General features: G+C 38.8%; 1 protein-coding gene across 2 annotated transcripts in view; it reads left to right on the top strand.

Annotated features, from left to right (window-relative positions):
* The window catches only part of PCSK5 (proprotein convertase subtilisin/kexin type 5), a 437,872-nt gene that overhangs the window by 255,441 nt on the left and 158,071 nt on the right, over window positions 1-24,360 (top strand). For both annotated transcript variants that reach the window (XM_046664811.1, XM_046664810.1), the window contains exons 14-20: window positions 8,691-8,834; window positions 13,267-13,369; window positions 14,744-14,937; window positions 18,281-18,365; window positions 22,052-22,149; window positions 22,593-22,722; window positions 23,154-23,269. In XM_046664811.1, coding sequence (XP_046520767.1) covers window positions 8,691-8,834; window positions 13,267-13,369; window positions 14,744-14,937; window positions 18,281-18,365; window positions 22,052-22,149; window positions 22,593-22,722; window positions 23,154-23,269 — 870 coding nt within the window. The remainder of the gene's footprint in view (window positions 1-8,690; window positions 8,835-13,266; window positions 13,370-14,743; window positions 14,938-18,280; window positions 18,366-22,051; window positions 22,150-22,592; window positions 22,723-23,153; window positions 23,270-24,360) is intronic.

Genomic DNA, 24,360 nt, shown 5'->3' with positions numbered 1-24,360 from the left:
GTGGTGAGTAATTTTAAGATCTACTCTTTTAGCAACTTTCAAATATGCAATACAGTATTATTAATTATAATCACCATGTTATGCATTACATCCCCAGGACTTAGTTCTCTTGTAACTGGAAGTTTGTACATTTTCACTCCCTTTACCCATTTCACCCACTCCCCACCCCCTGCCTCTGACAACCTCCAATCTGTTCTCTGTGTCTATGAGCTTGGTTTTTGGGGTTTTTTGTTATTAGATTTCACATATAAGTGGAGTCATATAGTATTTGTCTTTCTGTGTCTGACTTATTTCACTTAGCATAATGCCATCAAGGTCCATCCACGTTATTGCAAATGGCAAGATTTCCTTCTTTTTTATGGCCAAATAATATTCTATTGTGTATATATACCACATTTCTTTATCCATTCATCCATTGATGGATGCTAAGGTTGCTTCCATATCTTGGATATTGTAAGTAATGCTGCAGTGAACATGGGAGAGCATATATCTTTTCAAGATAGTGTTTTCATTTTCATCAGATAAATACCCAGAAGTGGAATTACTGGATCATATGGTAGTTCTATTTGTAATTTTCGAGGAACCTCCATATGTTTTCCATCATGACCGCACCAACTTACATTCCCAGCAACAGTGCACAAGGGTTTCCTTTTCTCCACAACCTCACCAACACTTGTTATTTCTTGTCTTTTTCATAATACCCATTCTAACAGGTATGAAGTGATATCTCATTGTGGTTTTGATTTGCATTTCCCTGATGACTAGTGATGTTGAGCGCCATTTCAGGTTCCTGTTGGCCACTTATATGTCTTTTTTTGGGAAAATATCTATTCAGATCCTCTGCCCATTTTCTACTTGGATTGTTTGGTTTTTTGCCTTTGAGTTATATCAGTTCTTTATATATTTTGGATATTAACTCCTTACCAGATATATGATTTGCAAATATTTGCTCCCATTTGGTAGGTTGCCTTTTCGTCTTGTTGATGGTTTCCTTTGCTGTACAGAAGCTTTTTACAGAAGTACAGAAGCTCACTTGTTTGCTTTTGCTTTTGTTGCATTTGCTTTTGGTGTCAAATCCAAAAAATTATTGCCAAGACCAATGTCAAGGAACTTACCACCTATGTTTTTCTTCTAGAAGTTTTATGGTTTCAGTTCTTTAACCTATTTTGATTTAGTTTTTGTGTATGGTTTTACATAGTGGTCCAGTTTCATTCTTTTGCATGTAGCTGTCCAGTTTTCCCAGCACCATTTATTGAAGAGTTTGTCCTTTCTCCATTGTATATTCTTGGTTCTTTTGTCGTAAATTAATTGACCATACATGCGTTGGTTTATTTCTGGGCTCACTATTCTGTTCCATTGATCTATGTGTCTGTTTTTATGCCACTACCATACTGTTTTGATTACTTTAGCTTTGTAATATAGTTTGAAAGCAGGGAACATGATGCCTCCAGCTTTGTTTTGCTTTCTCAAGATTGATTTGGCCTTTCTAGGTCTTTTGTGATTCCATACAAATTTTAGGATTTTTTGTTCTTTTTCTGTGAAAAATGCCTTTGCAATTTTGCTAGGGATTGCATTGAATCTGTAGATTGCTTTTGGTATTATGGACATTTGAACAATATTAATTCTTCCAATCCATGAGCAGGGAATATCTTTCCAATTATTTATGTCTTCAATTTCTTTCACTAATATCTGATGTGTTTTTTTTTTTTTTTGAGGAAGATTAGCCCTGAGCTAACATTGGCTGCCAATTCTTCTCTTTTTGTTAAGGAAGACTGTCCCTGAGCTAACATCTGTGCCCATCGTCCTCTACTTTATATGTGGGACACCTACCACAGCATGGTTTGCCAAGCGGTGCCATGTCCGCACCTGGGATCCAAATCGGTGAACCCCCCGGCTGACGAAGCAGAACGTGTGCACTTAACCCCCGCACCACCAGGCCAGCCCCTGTCTGATAGTTTTAAGTGTACAGGTCTCTCACCTTGTTGGTTAAGTTTATTCCTAGGTATTTTATTCTTTTGGATGCAATTGTGAACGGGATTGTTTTCTTAATCTCTCTTTCTGATAGTTTGTTACTAGTGTAAGAGAGACAACAGATTTTTGTATATTGATTTTGTGTCATGTAACTTTACTGAATTGGTTTATTAGTTATAACAGTTTTTTGGTGGAGTCTTTAGGGATTTCTATATATAATATCTGCAAGTAGTGAAAGTTTTACTTCTTCCTTTCCAATTTAGATGGCTTCTATTTCTTTTTCTTGCCTAACTGCTCTGGCTAGGTGTTCCAATACTTTGTTGAATAAAAGTGGTGAGAGTAGGCATCCTCATCTTGTTCCTGATCTTAGAGGAAATGCTTTCAGTTCTTCAACATTTAGTATCTTGCTAGCTGTGGGCTTGTCATATATGGTCTTTACCACATTAAGGTACATTCCCTCTGTACTGACTTTGTTAAGAATTTTTACCGTAAATGAATGTTCTATTTTGTCAAATGTTTCTTCTGCATCTGTTGAGATGATCATATGATTTTTATCCTTCATTCATTAATGTGGTGAATCACAACGATTGATTTGTGCATGTCGAACCATACTTGTGTCCCTGGAATAAATCCCACTTGATTATGGTGTATGATCCTTTAATGTATTGTTGAATTTGGTTTGCTAATATTTCATTAAGTTTCTTCAGGGATATTGGCCTCTAATTTTCTTTTCTTGTGGCATCCTTGTCTGGTTTTTGTATCAGGGTAATGCTGGCCTTATAAAATGAGTTTGGAAGTATTCCCTCCTTTTCTGTTTTTTGGAAGAGTTTGAGAAGGATGAGTATTAATTCTTTAAATGTTTGGAAGAATTCACCAGTGAAGCCATCTGGTCCTGGTCCTTTGTTTGCTAGGAGGTTTTTGATTACTGATTCAATATTTTTACATAGTAATTGGTCTGTTCAGATTTTCTATTTTTTTATGATTCAGTCTTGGTAGATTGTATGTTTCTAGTAATTTATCCATTTCTTATAGGTTGTCCTTTCTTGATAGATAATTATTTATTTTAATATCTTATGAGCCTTTGTATTTTTCTGTGATATCAGTTAAAATGTCGCCTCTTTCATTTCTGATTTTATATATTTGAATTTTTTCTCTTTTCTTCTTGGTGAGTAACTAAAGGCTTGTCAATTTTATTTATCATTTTTAAAAACCAGCTCTTGGTTTCATTGATCTTTTCTATTGTGTTTTTAGTCTCTATTTCATTTATTTTCTCTCTGATCTTTGTTATTTTCTTCCTTGTATTAACTTTGGGGTTCATTTGTCCTTCTTTTTCTAGTTCCTTGAGCTGCAAAGTTAGGTTGTTTATTTGAGACTTTTCTTGACATAGACATTTATCATTATGAACTTTCCTCTTAGAATTGCTTTTACTGCTTCCCATAAGCTTCAGTAGGTTGTGTTTCCATTTTCATTTGTCTCAAGGTGTTTTTTTATTTCTTCTTTGATCCATTCAGTAGCATGTTGTTTAGTCTCCACATATTTGTGAATTTTCCAGTTTTCATATAATTGATTTCTAGTCATATCATTGTGGTCAGAAAAGATGTTTGGTATGATTTCAATCTTAAATTTATTAAGACTTGTTTTGTGGCCTAACATATGATCTATCCTAGAGAATGTGCCATGTGTGCTTGAGAAGAATGTGTATTCTGTTGCTTTTGGATGGAATGTTCTGTATATGGCTGTTAACGTCATTTGGTCTAATGTGTCATTTAGAGCCAATGTTTCGTTATTGTTTTTCTGTCTGGATGATCTATCCATTGAGGTAAGTGGGGTAGTAAAGTCCCCTACTATTATTGTATTTATATCTATTTCTCCCTTTAGGTCTGTTAATATTTTCTTTATGTATTTAGGTGTTCCTATGTTGGGTTCATCAGTACTTACAAATGTTATATCCTCTTGTTAGATTGACCCTTTCATCATTATGTAGTGACTTTCTTTGTCTTTGATTATAGTCTTTGTGTTAAAGTCTATTTTGTTTGATATAAGTATAGCTACACCAGCTTTCTTTTGGTTCCCATTTGCATGGAATACTTTTTTCCATCCCTTCACTTTTAGTCTATGTGTGCCCTTACATCTGAAGTGAGTCTCTTGTATGCAGAATATAGATGACTAGTTGGGTCTTGTTTTTTCATCTGTTCAGCCACTCTATGTCTTTTGATTGGAGAATTTAGTCCATATACATTTAAGGTGATTATTGATAGGTATGTACTTTTTGCCATTTTGTTCATTGTTTTCCAGCTCTTTTGTAGTTCCTGTTTCTTTTTTCTTCTCTTGCTCTCTTCCTTTGTGATTTAATGATTTTCTGTAGTGGTATGCTTAGATTCCTTTCTCTTTATCTTTTGTGTATCTACCATAGGTTTTTGCTTTGTGGTTACCATGAGGCTTACATATAACAAGTTTTATTTATAACAGCCTATTTTAAGTTGAAAATAAGTTAAGTTTGAATGCATTCTAAAGCTCGACATTTTTACTCCCCCTCTCATTTATGTTTTTGAATGCACAATTTACATCTTTTTTCTTTCTGCTCTTTCTCCCCAAATCCCCCAAGTACATAGTTGTATATTTTAGTTATGGGTCCTTCTAGTTGTGGGATGTGGGACGCCGCCTCAACGTGGCCTAATGAGCGGTGCCATGTCTGCACCCAGGATCCAAACTGGCAAAACCCTGGGCTGCCGAAGTGGAGCGTGTGAACTTAACCACTTGGCCACAGGGCCAGCCCCCTACATCTTTTTATCATTATATATCCCTTAACAAATTATTGTAGTTATGCTTATATTTACTACTTTTGTCTTTTAACTTTGATGCTAGCTTTATAAGTGGTTAACTTACCACCTTGACAACATTAGATTATTTTAAATTTTACTGTATATTTACCTTTACCAGTGGTCTTATACTGTCCTATGTTTTCCTGTTATTTATTCATGCCCATTCATTTCAGCTTAAAGAAGTCCCTTTTACATTTCTTGTAAGGTCTGTGTAGTGGTGATGAACATCTTTAGCTTTTGTGCATGTGGAAAACTCTTTCTCTCTCCTTCAGTTATGAATGACAACTTTGTGAGGTAGAGTATTCTTGATTGGCAGTTTTTTTCTTTCAGCATTTTGAATATTTCATGCCACTCCCTTCTGGCCTGAAAAGTTTTTGCTGAAAAATCTGCTACAGTCTTATGAAGGTTCTCTGGTACACAATGAGTTATTTTTCTCCTTCAGCTTTTAAGATTCTCTCCTTGTCTTTAACTTTTGACACTTTAATTATAATGAGTTTGGTATGAGTCTCTGGGTTCTTGTTACTTGGAACTTTCTGGGCTTTCTCGATCTGGATTTCTGTCTCCTTTCCCAGGTTAGGGAAGTTCTCAGCTATTATTTCTTCCAATAAGTTTTCAGCCCCTTTCTCTCACCCTTCTCTTTCTGGCACCCCTGTAATGTTAATGTTGGCCCACTGATGTTGTCACATGAGTCTCTTAAGCTATCTTCACTTTTTAAAATTCTTTTTTCTTTTTGTTGCTCTGATTGGGTGAATTCCACTGCCCTGTCTTTGAGTTTACTGTTCCTTTCTTCTGCTTCTCTAGTCTGATGTTGAACCCCTCTAGAGAATTTTTTTAGTTCAGGTATTGTATTCTTTGCTCTATAACTTCTGTTTGGTACTTTCTCATATTATCTATCTCTTTGTTGAAGTTCTCATTTTGTTCATCCATTCTTCTCCCAAGCTTGTCGGGTGTCTTTTTGAGTGTTATTTTGAACTCTTCACCACTTCTCTTCACTTCATTAAGATCTTTTTCCGAGGTTTTATCTTGTTTTTTCCTTTGGAACATATTCCTTTGTCTCTTCATTTTTCTTGACTCCCTGTGTTGATTTCTATGCATTAAACAGCTTCATCTCCCAGTCTTGAAGAAGTGGCCTCATGTAGGAGATGAACCTTCTTATTAACCTTGCTCTAGCTCTTGGCTGTCTGTCAAACCTCTGTGATTGTCCAAGCAGCCTATTTTGAGTGTATCCTGGTAGTTGAGGGCATGTCAAGACCTATCAGTGTCCCAAAAGGGAGGATCTCACTTAGCACCTAGATTCAGACTGATTGGAAACCAGACCCTCAGGCAGCATCTTTTAAAGCATGTCAATATATACATTCCTGTGGGAATGCAGGCATTAGTCCCACTGGCCACCAGAGCCAGGTGATGCAGATGTGTTCCCTGGGTGACAATGGCAAGAATCGAGGCACCAGATGAGTGTACAAGCTCCTTTCCAGGAGATACCAGTGAGTTGTAGTGAGGCAGAGGAAGAGCACCAGGCTCCATCTTTGGAGAGTATTTCAGTAGGTCCCTAGATGTGTGTTAAATTAGATACCTGCCCCTCAGACCAGTGCTATGAGATAAACGAAAAGCCTCTTCCACAAAATATTTAAAAACTCTTTCTCAGGGAGCCAGCCCCATGGCCGAGTGGTTAAGTTCGTGCGCTCCGCTGCAGGCAGTCCAGTGTTTCATCAGTTCGGGTCCTGGGCATGGACATGGCACCGCTCATCAAGCAATGCTGAGGCAGCATCCCACATGCCACAACTAGAAGGACCCACAACTAAAAATATACAACTATGTACCTGGGGCTTTGGGAGAAAAAACGGAAAAATAAAATCTTTAAAAACTCTTTCTCAGGTCACGATAGCCTTATGGGTCTCATAGACACAAGTCCTGTTGGCTTTCAAAACTAAGTATTTGGGGGATTTGTCTCTCAGGTGCAAGTCTTAAAAGTTGGAATGATCAATATTGGTTTCAAACCCGTTGCTCCTCAGGAAGAAACTCCAGGTTCTTAGTTCCCTCCTGATTGTGGGTCACCACACCAAGGGGGTTGTGGTGAGATTATGTGTCAGCTACTCCTACCCACTAGGATTGGGCTTTTTCTCTTTCACCCAATGTGTAGGAGTTGCTCAGCTAGTTTTGGAGGTTTTTTCAGAGGAAATTGTTCCATATGTAGCTGTAGGTTTGTTGCATCCATTGGAGGAGGTGAATTCAGGATCTTCCTACATTTCCATCTTAAACTGGAAGCCCCAGAATGGTTTTGGGGAAGATTGGCCCTGAGCTAACATTTGCTGCCAAACCTCCAGTTTTTTGCTTGAGGCAGATTCTCCCTGAGCTAACATCTATGCCAATCCTCCAGTTTTTTGCTTGAGGCACATTCTCCCTGAGCTAACATCTGTGCCAGTCTTCCTTCTTTTTGTATCTGGGATGCCTCCACAGCATGGTTTGATGAGCATTGTGTAGGTCTGCGCCTGGGATCTGAACCTGCGAACCCCAGACCACCAAAGCAGAGCACATGGACTTAACTGCTACACCACTGGGCCAGCCCCTAGAATAGGTTTTAATATTAGTCTGTCTTCTTACTGTTGTTGGGAAGGTTATCAACCTCTGTGCCTCAGTTTCCTCATCTGTGTATTGGGAATGCAAGTACCTACCTCCCAGTTGTTGTGAACATTGAATTGGGATAAAACTTACTCAGAGTGTAGTAAGCACCTGGAAAAATAAGCATCAATTTGATGGTGATTATAGATACTAATAGATGAATTAGCTGACAGATGAAGTTCACTACTCTCTGGGCTGTGGCAGAACCCTAATCTTGACCATGTTTGGATTCTAAGTATTAGGCCTAGAGGAGGAGGGGTTCTAAGGTCGGCGGGGGGGGGGGGGGGGGGGGGGGGGGGGGGCTTGCCTTCCTACCAGTATATTTCCATGTTGGTTCTTTTTGATATGAATCTTACTAAGCTTAATGAGCTAGAGGTAGTTTTTGGTTTACTTTTTGCATTAAAGACGTTAGTTTTGTAAAGCTGAGAAATAAATGAATAAATGAGGACTAAACTAAAGTAAAATGTTCCTTGTGAGCATGCCACCCAAGGGAGGTAAAACACTTGCCTCATGTCTAAGGAACCCTTGACCAGAAAATGCTATACTGAAGCACTGTCCAGTAGAACATTCTGCAATGGTGGAAGTGTTGTGTATCTGTGCTTTCATTATGGTGGCCACTAGCCACATATGGCTGTTGAGCACTTGAAATGTGGTTAGTGTGTCTGAGGAACTGAATTTTTAAATTTTAGTTAACTTAAATTTACATAGCCAAATATGTCTAATGGCTACCATTGGACAGCACAGGTCTATCAGGTAATATAAAATAGTGATGTATTCTTAAGACTAAATGACTGATTCAGGAATCAGGTGGAACAAAGTAGTTGTTTTGGTCTATTTATTGATAAGCAAATCAGATAATGCCAAAATTTTAAAAATGAAAATGAAAAAACCTCAAATAAGACTCTGATACCTAGAAAAACAAAATCCTCTGTAAAACTCTGGGATCCCCTTAAATATCCATAATTTGAAATTCAACCCTTGTTCCAGCCATCTGACATGAGTTTGTTTCTCAGTCTTGCTATAAATGCTTGTTAAATCAAAGCCTATCCTGTAGTCAGTGCTCAGTAAATATCTGATGTGTGAATTATTAAATGGTTAATTATGCAGACAGTGGAAAATGTGCATTTCTAGCCCTGAATCTGATGCGATGATTCATATAAATCTGCTTCCCACAATTCTTCTCCTGTTGCTTTTTCTTAGGTGAGAAGTTATTAAAGAAATTACATAGCGGAAGAGTGAATGTTTGGTCATGCTGTGGTTTTACTATTGTTTTCTAAGGTAAATTGAAAGAATGGTCTTTGGTCCTCTATGGCACTTCCGTGCAGCCGTACTCGCCAACCAACGAGTTTCCTAAAGTGGAACGTGTCCGCTATAGCCGAGTTGAAGACCCCACCGATGACTATGGTACAGAGGATTATCCAGGTGAGCTGGCTCCCAGCAGGGACATAGGCTAAGGAAAGAAAGCCCATGCATCATCCCACCATGCAGAGATCAACTTCTGCTTAGACTTGATATATTTTCTTCCGTCTTCTATAGCCACCAAATATTTATATGTGTGGTATTCATATATTCCAACATCCATGTTTTTTCTACAAAGCTAAAACCATGCTATATTTAGAGTTTTCATATCTTTTTTTATTAAAGATATTATTGTGAGCATATTTTCCTATTGTCAAATATCTTTAGAACACATATATAAAAAGCAACGTAATAGTCCATCCTATGATTATACCATTAATATATATAATCCGTAATCTGGGATGTGCAGTTTGCTTAGTTTTACATCGTTTTAAACAAGGTTTGGATGAACATATTGTATTTCAGTCTTTGTCTATATCTTTATTTATTTCTTTAGAATAGAGTTCTATTCTGAGAATTACTGCATCAAGGGGAATCATCAGTTTCAGGGCTTGGATGCATTTTGTCACATTGTTTCCAGACAAGATGTACCAGTCTACACTATGACCAGCTGTGTGAGTGTTTACTGCACTCACTCCTGCCAGCACTGAGTGGAAAGAAAAAAGTAAAAAAAAAAAAAAGAAAGAAAAGAGCGCTTTAAATTTTTATAGCTTTGATTGCTAGTAAATCTAAACATTTTTTCTCTGAAGCTCTTCTGTGAATTAAATATAACTGTCTTTGACCCATTTGCTATTCAAAGTAGCAGCAATTTTCTTATCTATTTATAAGAATTCCTAGTATGTTATTGTCTCTCACATTGTCTCATATTTGTTGAAAACATTTTCTCAGTTATCACTTGTTTCTGGAATGTAGTTTTTGCTTTGTGTTGTGTTGTTTTGACAGAAAATTGGAGGGTAAGGTTTATAGTTTCTGATACTAACATTTGTGATTTTTTTTTTTTTACAAAAGTTTTATCCTTTAAAATCAGCTAACTGTTCACATGCATTTTTTTGTAATCTCTGATTTTTACATTTGGCCATTAATTTATCTGGAACTTATTTTGGTTTATGATATGTAGTGTAAAAAGAAGTTCTCTTTTTAATTATTTTCGAAATAGACTAATATCATTGGCTGAGTTACTATCCTTCTTTTATTAGTTTAAGATCTTTCCTTTATAACAGTATAGTAAGTTCTTATTGCCAGGGTCTCTGCTAGTACCACCTTTCTGATTTATCAATGTAATAATTCTTAAACAAGTAGCACCCACACTGTTTTATTTGCTTTCATTTCATGATATATTTTAATATCTGCTAAACATCTGCTTCTTGTTTTCATAGAATTTCTTAGGTCTCCCTTTAAAAATCCCATTGGAATTTAATTTGAATTTACATGCAATCTCATGAGAATTGTTTTTACAATATATGATCTTTCCATCCAAAACATAGACCATGTCTCATTTACTGAAATCTTTTAATTTTATGTAGTTTTATTCTTATTAGTGTTATTCCTAAGTATTTTGAGTCTTGTTGCTATTGTAAAGGAAAATATTCCATATTTTCTAACCACTATATGCTGGTATTGAGGAAATTTATTGACTGTTGCATACTTATATCTGTCCACTTTGCTTAACTCTCTTATTAATTTATATGTTTTAGAGCTGTTCTGGGGGCCAGGGGGGAGTTTAGGTACTGTAACCATATCATCTGTAAAAATTTTTTTCTCCTTCTTAGTGTATTTCTGGTTCCTGTCGTATTGCACTGGCTACCACTTCGAGCATTCGATGCTTCTGGGATATAATATGTAACACTTATGAGCAAAGTTTCTCCTAATGGAGAACTATCTGTAAAGAGCAGCTTAATGTGTCTTTAGAGAGAATTTTTTTTTTTTCCTGCAGCTCTCTGAGATTCTTTTTCTCAATACTGAAGATAAAACTACTTCATTAATCATCATCACAGACTATCTTAAATATGCATGTGGTTCCTTTTATTCTAGACGGGCAGTATCCCAGAGTCAATAAAAAGCTTGGATAATTCAGACTAATTGAGCTAACCAGAGCTAGATTGTGTTAGATTTTGTCTTATTTTGCTTTGAGCTTGTAACATTACTATTCATGTTGTAACTAGCAAATCATTTGCCTTCTCTGATAGGAGAAAATATATCCAAAACCATAAATGGACCATAATAGTAACGTATTGTTATGTACCTTGTGGTATGTTTCCAATTCAAATTTTGGTGTTGTTAAAATTCTGAACGAACAGTTGTTCATCCTCGTGGTTTTTCTCATTACATCTCCAAAATGTCCACATTGGCACTTGGGAGAGAAGAAAGACAATTATTTCATTATTACCCTGCAGCCCAAAATGCTAAACTGCATCTGGGACAGTTTAAGATTATTAAAAAAAAACAGCACAGCATGTGAACTTGCCATACAGAGCCCTTTGGCACATATCAAGAATACATGTTTTTTGGGCTATTTTAATTGTAGAAATCATCTGGTGAAAATTTAGGGCCACCCATGACTCCTTTTCTTCGGAACTGTGATTTTCACCTTCATTAAGAAGTCAGCCTGTCTAGAAGCACAGATGGCATTATCATAACCAGATCCCTGTACTGTTTCATCGAATTCCAGGGACTGAGGGACCCACAGCTGGCTGAACTTCAACCCATAAACAGCAGAGACACTCTCTCCTTGTGTACCACAGTAGACAGCTAAAATGTCCCAAGTTGTACTAACTGGAATTTAATTTAGAGATCAATTTTAAAGCTTTAGGGGAAATAGAGATAAACAGTTCTGTCAAATGACTCTTGCAATTAATCAGAAATATATTTCAAGTCTGTAGCATTTTGAAATGACTCATTTCCATTCTGATCAAAAGGGCATCTCTAGTACGTGATTAGCTACATCTAAGCAGGAGACCTGGACTAAGAATCAGGGCATATATTGATCCCAACTCGCCTAGCTGTATGATGCCGGGCAAGCCATTGTAACTGTTGGAACATCGGTTTTCTTATAGGTAAAATGAGGATGTTTGACTACTAGATTTTTCTCTAAGTCATTCTACCCCAGTTCTACCATTTTGTGAGTAATTGTACAACATAGTCCTGTAATGACTACATGAGACCAAGGTTCAACACTAAATCCTTTCTATTAAAATAAATATGGTTCAAGCCATTTCTGGCACCTTTGGCTTACTGTTTGTATATTTCATGCAGTGTGTTTATTGCTAGTTAAAATCATATGAATTTGTCAGTGGGAAAGAGCTTGAAGATTATGAGACCAAATGCCCCCAGACATGAAGAAAAAGGAAAAAGGACATTAGTTCATGCAAGCAAAACTTCTGTAACTAGCCCATGTCATTGAAAGAATTTCATCAATCATAAAATAGCTCCATCTTTCTGGCGTGTTTTTTTTTCCCCCGACTGTATTTTCTCTACCTCTATACCAGAGAGTATGTAACAAGAGAGATTAGGAACCTTCATCCAAGGTCTGGAATTCCTTAAGCCTGTTCGCGTTTTTTAAATTTATGTGTAGTTTTCGTTTGTTGAGTTGCCCATTGGCCTATTGGTAGGATGCAATTTTAAATCTATTATCTGTGCCTGAAGCACCTGCGTTGTAATCCAAGACTAGATGCTGATAAGCTTGTGCCAGCTGCCATAATGATGTTTCTTGCTGCCTATGGTATCTCAGAGGTATTCAGTGGCTTTAATGACCTTGAATGAAACAGGCAATCCGGTTCAGGCATTGAATAATCACCTTTTCTTCTTTTCTTTCAACAGTTTAGCTTCTCATTTTTCTATAAATCTGACATTTTTATCATTATGTATATTTAATTGCAGTTTTTTTTTCCAAATTGCTACAGTGGCATTGCACGTTTGAATTCCGAAATATTATCTCCCACAAGGCAGCCACATGTACTTTGAAGACCAGACCATGAATAGAATTTACATTCTTGATACTTAGGTAATTGAGGTTTTCCCCAAAAAAGTCAAGAGTTCATCTGTGGGCTTACGGCCACAGTGAACATTATTTCTCCATCTTTTTTATTTATTTTTTTTTCCTTTTTTAAAGATTGGCACCTGAGCTAACAACTGGTGCCAGTCTTCTTTTTTTTTTTTTTTTGTCTGCTTTTCCTCCCCAAATCGCCCCAATACATAGTTGTATATTTTAGTTGTGGGTCCTTCTAGTTGTGGGATGTGGGACGCCGCCTCAACGTGGCCTGACAAGCAGTATTGCCATGTCCGCGCCCAGGATCTGAACCAGGGAAACCCCGGGCCACCGAAGCAGAGCGCGCGAACTTAACCACTTGACCACAGGGCCGGCCCCTATTTCTCCATCTTAAAGAAACTCTCACTGCATTAGGGAAAAAAAAAGTCTTATTTTATACCAAATTTAAGGTAAAACCAATCTGCTTTAAAATCATCTTTTCCAAGTGTTGTTCTGATTTCTTTTGGGAAGGTCCCTGCGACCCTGAGTGCAGTGAGGTGGGCTGTGATGGACCAGGACCGGACCACTGCAATGACTGTCTGCACTACTACTACAAGCTAAAAAATAACACCAGGTAAGAGAGAAGCCAAGTCAGGTCCCCCTGGGATGTCCCACGAAGTGCCCCTGTGCAGCATCTTCCTGTGTTCTCCCAGCAGGACCTAAGCACAGAAAAGATGCTGCTGCACAAGCCTGCCGCCTCATCATGTAATTCAAAATGGTGAAACCAATACTGAATTGCAAAGCACAAAATGTACCTGTATGCTATGAAACTGCAAATGTCTTTTCTTGCATTTGGAAGGGTGGTGGGAAGGGACTGGCTATGCACGTGCCTGGTCTTCTCCTCCAGATGTTTCCCTCCCATTGACATTTGTTGCCATAGCTGCCTTTGCCCTTCTTGAAAATGCCTGTGTACCAGCAAAAGAGATGCTTGCCCACATTCCCCAGTGTGCAAGCCCTTGATGTAGCAGAGGTGCTGGCTCCTGCTCCTCCTCACTCTTGCACTCTGGGCACTGAGGCGGACCTGCCTGGACTCCATGCCTCTGAGGCCCTGGCTTCTGCCTCAAGCTGTGCAGATAGGTGTCCACAGGGAAGGCTGTGAAACAGTGACTGCCCCAGCAGAGGCCATGCCCTCCAGGCATGGCTCTCATGGCTCTGCCACCTTCTCTCTCCTCCTTTAGGCAAAAACTCACTGTGGGGAGCTGACTTGTGGTGTGTCCACACTCCAGTCACCCAAACAGACCCAGACATGTTCCAGTTCCTGTTTATGTCCATGCTGGAATTTAAATTCCTTAAAGGAAAGGCCCTTGGCTACCTCAGCACCTCTCATTATCTCCTAGTCTAGCAAAATGGCTGACACTTAATTGGTACTCAGTAAATATTTGTTGAATGGATAAATAAAGCCCTGGCCTTCAATTATGGTCAAACAAGGAAGTTATTTCTTTTTTAAGTTTAGCGTAAGCAACATAAATTTAAATATATTTATATTAATTTAGACAATAGCATACAACCACCCCCACGACAGCACACACACACAAGATCCATATGACAAAAAACACACAAAAATAGAAGTAACCCCTTATTAGTGACCTTTTTGCATAAAATCAGGGTTCCCATATATTTTCCCTTCAACCCAACACCACAATTTTCCTCTTGAGACTCAGTTCCTAACCGTTATCTCCTGTAAGGAGCAAGACTGGAACTGGAAGCTGGTTTGGACCAAGACGTGTCCTACTTAGTAGACTTGGTATTATGTCACTGCATTGCTACTTCAGCACCCTGCAAGGACAAAGTTCTAACCAACAGCATTTGTCCCTTTGGATGTGGTATCAACCATCATGGTTTAAAAAGGATTTTGAGACTGAGAACAGCTATTTGCTCAGCTCCTCCAAGAGAATGCTGAGGACTGAGTCTCTGATTATGCTGCCTTTCTTATCATTCCACAACACAGAATCTGTGTGTCCAGCTGCCCCCCTGGCCACTACCATGCCGACAAGAAGCGATGCAGAAAGTGTGCCCCCAACTGTGAGGCCTGCTTTGGGAGCCACGGTGACCAATGCCTGTCCTGTAAATATGGATACTTCCTCAATGAAGAAACCAACAGCTGTGTTACCCACTGCCCTGACGGATCATATCAGGACAGCAGTGAGTTGATTTCAAACATTTGAGTTTTAAAGAGGAAACGTAAGGTTTTCATTTGAGTGACCTTGGGAGGGATATTCCTCCTCCATGAAATCGAGAACTTGCTTAATGTCAAATAGAATCTAGCCAATTTTTTTAAGAGAACAATTTAGAATCATTTTGTAAAAATGCCTGTAACTAACTGTGTCCGGGGGTCCTCAAGCTCATCCCCAAATTCAGTGATTGCTAGGAGGGCCCACAAGACTCAGTCTGTAGTACTCTGTGTTCACAGTTATGACTTATTCCAGCAAAAGGATACAGAGTGAAAGCAGCAGAGGGAAAAGGTGCATGGAACAAAGTCGGGAGGAAACCAGGCGTGAGATTCCAAGAGTTTTCTCCGAGGGGAGTCACAGAGGATGCATTAATTCCCCCAGCAACACTTTGTGACAACACGTGTGAAATGGAGTCTTCCAGGGAACGTCCTGTGAGTCTCAGCACGCAGGGTTGTTATTGGGGTCTGGTCACGAAGACAGCCTCTTCCTGGCACAAACCACAATTCCAGAGTCCTAGAAGGAAAGCAGATGCTCAGCGTAAACCACATTGTTTGTACAGACAGTTTAAGCATCATGAGCCACTCTTATCAGTTAGAGGGGTGGGAGCCCTCTTGAAATCCTAGTTCCCAGATACTAGCCATGGGCCAACCTTACACGCAGGCTTTCAGAGGACAACAGCCAGGCCTGCTCTTTTCTGCACACCACTCAAAGGAACCAGGCCTGTATGATAGCAAAGCGTACTTTTCGAAAAGTTTAAAAAAGAAGACTTTCGTGTAAATGTAGGGTGAATCTATGTCAAAGACTTCTTTAACCCATTAATGAGGGAGCCTACAAGGTGATAAATAGGTTCAGAGATTGTCAGATATTATAGTCCACCAGGAAAGGCAAAATGAAATCCATTTGCCGAGTTAGAGACAAAATGGATTAACTTCTACGTGGCCATATAACTGGGATTTGGGGGGTTATTTTTTCAAATGGACAGAAATCATTTGCAACTTTACCAAATAAAAATCTGTAAATTAACATGTAACTTCACAGTTCTGGCCCTAATCAACCATCATTAAACGGACAAAGATACACTCCCCAGAGACTTAAATCATCCTTGGGCACACCTAACTGTTAGACAGTGCTCTGGTATCGTTTGCTTGATTTCTGAGGTTTTTATTTGTTTTTTTGAGGAAGATTAGCCTTGAGCTAACATCTACTGCCAATCCTCCTCTTTTTGCTGAGGAAGACTGGCCCTGAACTAACATCCGTGCCCATCTTCCTCTACTTGATATGTGGGACGCCTGCCACAGCATGGCTTGCCAAGCAGTGCCATGTCCACACCCGGGATCCGAGCCACCGAAACCTGGGCTGCCGATGCGGAACGTGTGAACTTAACCTCTGCGCCACCGGGCCGACCCCTGATTTCTGAGTTCTTGATAATTTGTCTTAGGAAGTGTGTCACACCATGGTATATGATGACACTGAGATATCGTGTTTCTGTACAACCTAAAAAAGAAGAAAACCCAAGTTTAAAGGAACAAGAGTCGTTTTAAAAAATCAAGCAAGAATTTTGAAGTGGAAACTCTTGCTCCTTAAGAAGTCCAATGCTCCCTTGATTCACAGGCAGGCATTTCTCTAGGAGGCGGGTGGAGTCTCACCCTCCTCTCTAGAGCAGTGGGTAGGGATTCCCCTGTAGTTCTTATTTTCCCCAAAATTGGGAACATGAGCTACAACTTGATGGAGAAAGGAGAAAATGGCAGCAGCGAGGGGGCATATGGGATCTGCAGAAATAAGCAGTATTCCTTGAAAAAAAAAATTCCAAGTTCTATCAAGAAGGCTAAGCCTTGGAAAAGAAATTTGGTTCTAGATGCTGTATGATAGGACCAAGATCATTGAGGGAGTCAGTTCTTTTTCTGGAACCCGAGAGGTGGATAATTAAGGAAGGCTGTTCAAGCAATTACTTTGCTGATACGAGGGGTCTGTGCCTCTCTCCCCTTCTGTGTCTTTGCCTTTTATGAGAGTTTTCTCTTTCAGTACATGGGTTTACATACAATGTAGTGATCATAAGTATTAATAATTACTGCCAGCACATTTACAGTGCTTTATAGTTCATGCAGTCTCCTTGAATAATTTCATTAACTCCTCGAGACAAGCTGAAAATAGGCACCATTTGTAATCTCTAACAAGTGGGAGAGCAGAAACCCTGAACTTGCCCACTGGAACTGCTAAAAGCGGAACACAAATCTGGGTGATCTGACCTCAGATCCTGTGCCATGTCCAGTATTCTCAGTGACACAGTGAGGGGGAAACCATGTGATAACTACCAGAATGTTGTAAAGGATTTCATATTTCGTGCCGTGGGGATCGGACTTGAGAAAGGAGACGGAACTCCAGGAGGTCCTTAAAGGGATCCATAATTGCAGTGTTCGTCTGTGGAACCCTAAAGAATACCAACATTTAAAGAGTAGATGAAGGAAGAGAAACCTATGAACAAAGCTTCATTCAGTTCTACACAGATACGTGGTTATTATCCACTTTGATCTCAGAGAAAGTATCAAGTCTCTAGAAAAATTTCACCTAAGGAAAAATGCCTTACTTAATGTAACAAATCACCATTTTTCGCTATAGAACAATCATGCATTTGCCGTTTTTTCCCACTGGGGACCTGTGTTTGGTATTAAACAGGAAAGGTTGTATTCAGTATATTTGTTCAATCAACACATTTTTATTCACCAGAATACAGATATTATCTGAAATACAGTAACATTTATATCAATTCCACAGCAGCTATAAAGTATAAGGCACTATTCTAGACAATGCAAGAAATAAATAAGCAACCCTTACCTTGCCATCTTAAACGTAGTTTCCCTTTCTAGTGCATTTCATCAGAGTAGTCCTAAAAGCTGTGAGCACAGGGGTCATTCACAGCTGCAAGCATGGCCTCCCAACCCTGACATAGGGCACTGCCCAGCCTCATTCGTGAGTTTTTCAGTGTCAGAAGTTGGGAAAGCCTGTTTGGGAGAGAGAATGGGAAGAAGGGGGAAAAAGCCAATAAACTGTCCAACTAAGAATTAAGTGGGCTGTAATTCTCTTGTCTGCAAAATGGTTGGAATCTCTAAGGTATTTCCCAGTGCTACAATTCCTCCTGTGTGTAGCTTTGTTAAGAAGTGATAACAAATATTGAATCTGGGGCTTTTCCGGCAGTTTTCTACTCAAGGCTATGTGTTCTATAGCTTACATTAGCAAACATTAGAAATTTCCACATGCTTTTATGGAATCCAGTTGACTGATTGATTTATAACTTTGTTAATTATTTTTTTAAACAGAGAAAAATCTTTGCCGGAAATGCAGTGAAAATTGCAAGACGTGTACTGAATCCCACAACTGTACAGAATGTAGGGATGGGTTAAGGTAAGAGGGTGAAGGATTTCATCAAATAACACAGCCCAAGGAGCTCCTCAGTACAGTCATGCGCTGCATAACAACGTTTTGGTCAATGACAGACTGCATGTACGATGGTGGTCCCATAAGATTATTACCACATAGCCTAGGTGTGTAGTAAGCTATACCATCTAGGTTTGGTTAAATGGACTTTATGCTGATCGCACAGCAACCAAGGGGTCTAACGATGCACTTCTCAGAGCATATTCCCATCATTAATCAATGTATGAATGTATAAATAAAATGAAGAATAAAACCCACATATAAATAAATAACCCTCTTACCATCTACCCTTGGTTTGACTCCCATTTAAACAGTTGATTGCTATTTGCATTATCTCTACCAATATATGTGAAATATTAGATGCCATCTTGGCTAAGGAAGGTTTATAAACCAAATAAAATTCTCTTTAGAAAAGATGGCTCAGATACAGGTAAATGAAAATGGCCATTTGAGAGGCTTTCTTCATGCTTTTTGACCGGCAGTGTGCCAGTCAAGGATTACTGTGTACGTAATACCGATGAATTATGTTTAATCCCCCTGATTCATTCCTTTGATGGTTGAAAACTATTCCCTTATCTTTATTATTTCTCTCCATATAGCCAGTCATTCTCTTATCTTAAGTGCCTCAGGCTTGGTTCCATTATGCTATGGTATGCAGAGAGATTTAACACCTGGAGATGTCTTCCTTGAATGGATGACTTGCTCATTGCTAAAGCCGGAGAGTTGATTCACTGTGAGAGAACATCATGCAGCTCAAATGAACTTGCTAGTCTCTTGCTACCCATAGAGAGGGTCAAACATCCTGCACTGAGTGAGGGGTTGGACTCCGGGTTTACATGGAGCTAGAATCCTGCTGCGCTCGATCCCTTTTAAGGACTGATGTACCTTTATTTCCACCTTTGATCAGAGGTGAAATAGGCAGGGCCCAGGAAATTTCCACTCAAGTAATTCTTCACATTAGTTAAAATTGGAACACCATTTTTATTTAGATTTATCGATTATCGATTCTTTTTTTTCAATAAATGGATTTAGTGTTAGTTTGCTTAGCACCTTTCATCTCAAGACTTCAGTCTTGATAAATATTAGTCAAGTCAGCCTCCTAATGCTTGCTGGAGAAGGAACAGATTGGTATAATAAAAAGAAGGGGGGGTAAAAAAAAAAAAAAGGAAGATAGATGTGGCCTCAGGACCTCCCCTGCTATTTTTCTGTGTGATTTTGACCAAGTCACTTAACCACTCTGAGCTTTAGTTTTCTTGTCTATAAAATAGTGATAATAACTCGTCTGTTGCTGGATTATAAGGATTAACTGGGATAACATTTACAAGGCATTTATTCCAATAACTGACACATAATTGGTATGTGAGAAATAAAAGAACAAGATTATTTCCTATAGTTCTTAGGGAACATTTTATAGAGTAAGTTAACCAGCACTCTCCAATAGAAATATGAGAGCCATATATATTAGTTTTAAATATACCAATAGCCACATTTAAAAGAAGTAAAAAGATACAGGTGAATTTTAATAAAATATTTTATTTAACCTAATACATCTGAAATATTATCATTTCAACATGTCATCACTATAAAAGACTCTTAGTGAGGTATTTTACTTTCTCTTTTGGTTTTGTACCAACTGTTCGAAATCTGATGTGTGTTTTACCCCAAAGTACATCTCAATTCGTTCAATAATTTTTTTATGAGAAATACTTGTTTAGATTTTATAAAATTTAGTTGAAGTAGATTTTATATAGCCAAGTTGTTCCAGACTTACTCAAAATCTTGCCAATAACTGAACCAAGTGACAATTTGTAAAATTATGACTGAAATTAATTAAAATTAAGTAAAATTTAAAATTCCATCCCTTGGCCACACTAGCCCCATTTCAAGCGCTCAGGAGCCCTGAGTGCTCGAACATGTGGGCCAGCACAGGTCTAAGCTATCGGGTTGATCACAGAAAGAACCAGGTGTTCAGAGTAGCAGTTTCGTTAGCCCTGCCATCCCTGTGTTCCTGAAGCAGCAGAGAGCTTCCGGGTTCCTGGTGACAGCTCTCTGTTGCACATCCTACTTCGTTCATTCCTTCCTCACACAGTGCACCCTCTGTCTCCTGCTGAATAAATGCCAGTCTCAGGAGTCGAGTCCTTTATTAGAAAAATTAGGCAGCTTTTTTAAAACTTCTGTAAGTTTTTTGGTGGTCCTGTTTCCACCCACAAAAGGATCCATTTGATGCAGTGTCGTTTTTTCCAGCTCTACAGAAAGGGAAGGGATTTCCTTTCACTGGCTTTTTCAGTGACAGCTGTCCCTGGCTGGTGAGCTCTGAATGGAGAGCACTTCCGGTTCTGCTGCCTCCATCTCCTTGAGGCTCCGAGCATCTTCCTCAGGGGCTTCTAGAGTGGACCATTTTGCCTCGAGAGACCTGTAAATTTTTAAATAGTGGCTAAGAATAAACACAGAAAAATACACATAAAATACTGGAAGAAAATGGATTAAAACGTTAACAGGACTGCGTTGGGTTCTTTTTTATCCACTTTGCTTTTATTCTTTCCAAAGTGGTTTAATGAGCATAGGGAAAAATCACTTTAACTTTTTAAAGTTAGTGTGATCCATATATAAAGCACAGTCAAGTAAGATGTGAATTCGAGCAATATGAAGAGTGTTAGAAAATAGAAACCACTTGACCCTGTTGCTTAGATACCCATCGTCTAGTATCATCTACTTGGTGACATAGGATTACATGTCCTTCTGTGTGGTTCCATTTGCACTATTTAGTTATTCAGTGAGTCCTATTTGTATATTAAATGTTGTAAATTCTATGTATCCGTTTTTAATTTTAAGAGTCAATCTGTAGACTATGAAAAATATCATTTGACATTCTAGCAACTCATGAGATAAGATCTAAGAGTGTTAGAGAAAATATGGTACAGATAATGCCTAGAAATGCTAAACAATAAGACAACTAGGAAAAGTTAAGATGCTTGGAGAAGGTAAGTGATTTTGTTGAATTCTTCATTAGAGTTTAAAATTAACAAATCAAGAAGTAGAGGCAAAAATATATTCGAATTCTGTTGTTTTGATGGGGACCAATAAAACTAAAATCAGAAACGTTTAAAAACAAAAAAGGCTGCTCCAGGGAGTTTGGGCTGGGGGTGGGCAGGGTTAGTTCTGCACACTTATTCATTGTAATTCATTTTACCACGTGGTCCTACTGTGTTTATAATCATGACACCGCTTTTAAATTTATGTCGGTACACTTTATAAGAAGTGTCTTTATAAAGTACACTTTATGAATACTGGATATCAGGGAATTGTTAGGCATATTGTTAGGTAAAGTGACTGTCTTTTTTCAAAGAAATACTTTTAAAAACCTCCAAGCTGTAAGATATTGAGCAAAGAAGGAATGTGTCAGCCAGTCTAACAATTAAGAGGCATGTCCCCAAAGCTTGCAGCACATGTGTATGCTCCAGACATCATTATAGGCACAAAGCCCCATTAGAGGCATCAGGAGGAAAAAAAAAAAAGCGTACAAGGACTGTTTCCCCTGCTCTGAAGCTTTGCCACATCCGCTGGTCTCTGGGGGGTGGGGGGACTATATTTGTTACCTGTGGAGCTGGGGATTCATTACCTCTTGACCTGATCACAGCAATCTGTGTCTTCAGCCTACAGGGGTCCCGCTGTTTCGTCGCCTGTGAGGATGGACGGTACTTCAATGGCCAGGACTGTCAGCCCTGTCACCGCTTCTGTGCCACTTGTGCTGGTATCTTCTACCCCCGTCCTTTCGTTTATTCCTCTGGCTCTGGTTTGGCTTTTATCTGTTTTTAGCCATCACTCATGCAAATTCACTTGATATGTTTCTCCGGCATTTACTTGAAAAATATTTCTCTACATATTCTCTCAAAATCATTCATGTATTCACGTCGAAAGTCAGTCATCAGCATCCTGTTCTCATGGAGAAACTTAAATATCTCAGGGACATCTCCTCCTCTTTCCAAAGAGATTTGACATTTTTGGCAAATGGGTTCAATTTAAAGTGAGAAAGTTTTTTTCCTGAAGAATGTAAGAAAAACCACAGATAATAAATGGTAACTCTTAAAATTGCAACATATTAATGCCATTTTGACAAACTTTGCAAGAAGCAGCTCCTGGTGCAACCTCTCCTGAGGTTTTGTTTCTGTTTCCTGCGTTTGTCTTGCTTTCCAGGGGCAGGCGCTGATGGGTGTATTAACTGCACAGATGGCTACTTCATGGAGGATGGGAGATGCGTGCAGAGCTGTAGTATCAGCTATTACTTCGACCAGTCTTCAGAGAATGGATACAAATCCTGCAAAAAGTAGGTGGAGCCTCCTGTTAAGCCCTAGCATTTGGATACTTGGTTCCTTATTTGACTGCCTTCATAAATAATACGAAGCTTAGAATTATTAGTGATAAAGTAAGGTTCAAACGTTTACCTAGGCCACTGCCCTGCAGCTTTAACCCAACTTATCTTTGATACTTTTATTTTTTTTTTTGTCTCAGGAGCACTTTAAAACCTTTAAAGTAATATTTCTCTTTCAAGGACACGCTCTCTCTCCTTTAAAGTCCCACTGTCTACCTGCTAGATTTTCTTTAATGTTGTCAAACTTAGCAATTATTGTAAGAAAAGATTTTTGTGTTATCTTCAAAGGGAGAGTTAAGTTTAAGACATTAAGAGGTTGATAGTGAACATATCTTTTCCTGTGCCCAGTGTGTGACAGGATGATAAATTGTACATTTTCCCCATAGATGTGACGCCAGCTGTTTGACGTGCAATGGTCCAGGGTTCAAGAACTGTACGAGCTGCCCCAGTGGGTATCTTCTAGACTTAGGAATGTGTCAGATGGGAGCCATCTGCAAGGACGGTGAGTACGACTGCTCATTTTCATCTTCTGAGCAGAGTGTGATCTTTCTACTTTCACGTATAATATATTTCCAATTAAAAAAGAAACTATCAAGCATGCATAAGATAGGACATGCCTGATATCTTGCCGGCATTTGCTCACCTTGAACTTATGCCCTCAATGGGTTTTGGTTTTTGTTTTTTTGGGTATTTTTCATTGCAAGAAGAAATAAATCACATAGTCCTACTGGCCAAGACAGCGCCAGTTAACTTTTTTTGATTAAGAAACTTTGTTTTTTAAAACATTAGAGTTTTAGATTCACAGCAAAATTGAGCAGAAAGTGCAGAGAGTTCCCGTATATCCCCTGACCCCACACACTGGCACAGCCTCCCCCACTATCAGCATCCTGCACCAGAGTGGTACATCTGTTACAGTCAATGAACCTACACTGACACAGCATTATCATGCATGGTCCATAGTGTACTTTAGGGTTCCCTCTTGGTGTTGTACATTTGTCCAAACCCATAGAACATACAGAGACGTGTATCCACCATTACACTGTAGTGTATACAGAACAGTTTCACTGCCCTAAAATTCCTCTTTGCTTTGCCTGTCCATCCTTTCCCCCCTGTATTCCCTGGAAGCCACTGATTTTTTTACTTTTCCATAGATTTACCTTTTCCAGAATGTCCTATACAGTCATGTGTCGCTTAACAATGGGGATACATTCTGAGAAATGCATCATTAGGCTATTTCATTGTTATGTGAATATCATAGAGTGTACTTCACAAACCTAGATGGTACAGCCTGCTACACACCTAGGCTACATGGTACTAATCTTATGGGACCATGGTTGTATATGCAGTTCATCATTGACCAAAACATGTTTTGTGGTGCATGACTGTATTAGAATCATACAACATGTAGCCTTTTCCAATTAGTTTTTGATGTATTTATTTTCTAGTCTCTTGCCATTTGTACTTTCTACCAAATTTTTTAAAAATCATGAACATGGAATTCTGTATCCTGCTTTTGGCACTAAGCACTAGATATAAACAGAATCCCATGTTTTTACAAAGTCTTCAGAGACTTCACTTTTAATAACAGCATAA

The sequence above is a fragment of the Equus quagga genome, chromosome 6 (genome assembly GCF_021613505.1).
Source record: "Equus quagga isolate Etosha38 chromosome 6, UCLA_HA_Equagga_1.0, whole genome shotgun sequence".
Taxonomy (NCBI): Eukaryota; Metazoa; Chordata; class Mammalia; order Perissodactyla; family Equidae; genus Equus; species Equus quagga.
This window is presented reverse-complemented; position numbering and strand designations above follow the sequence as displayed.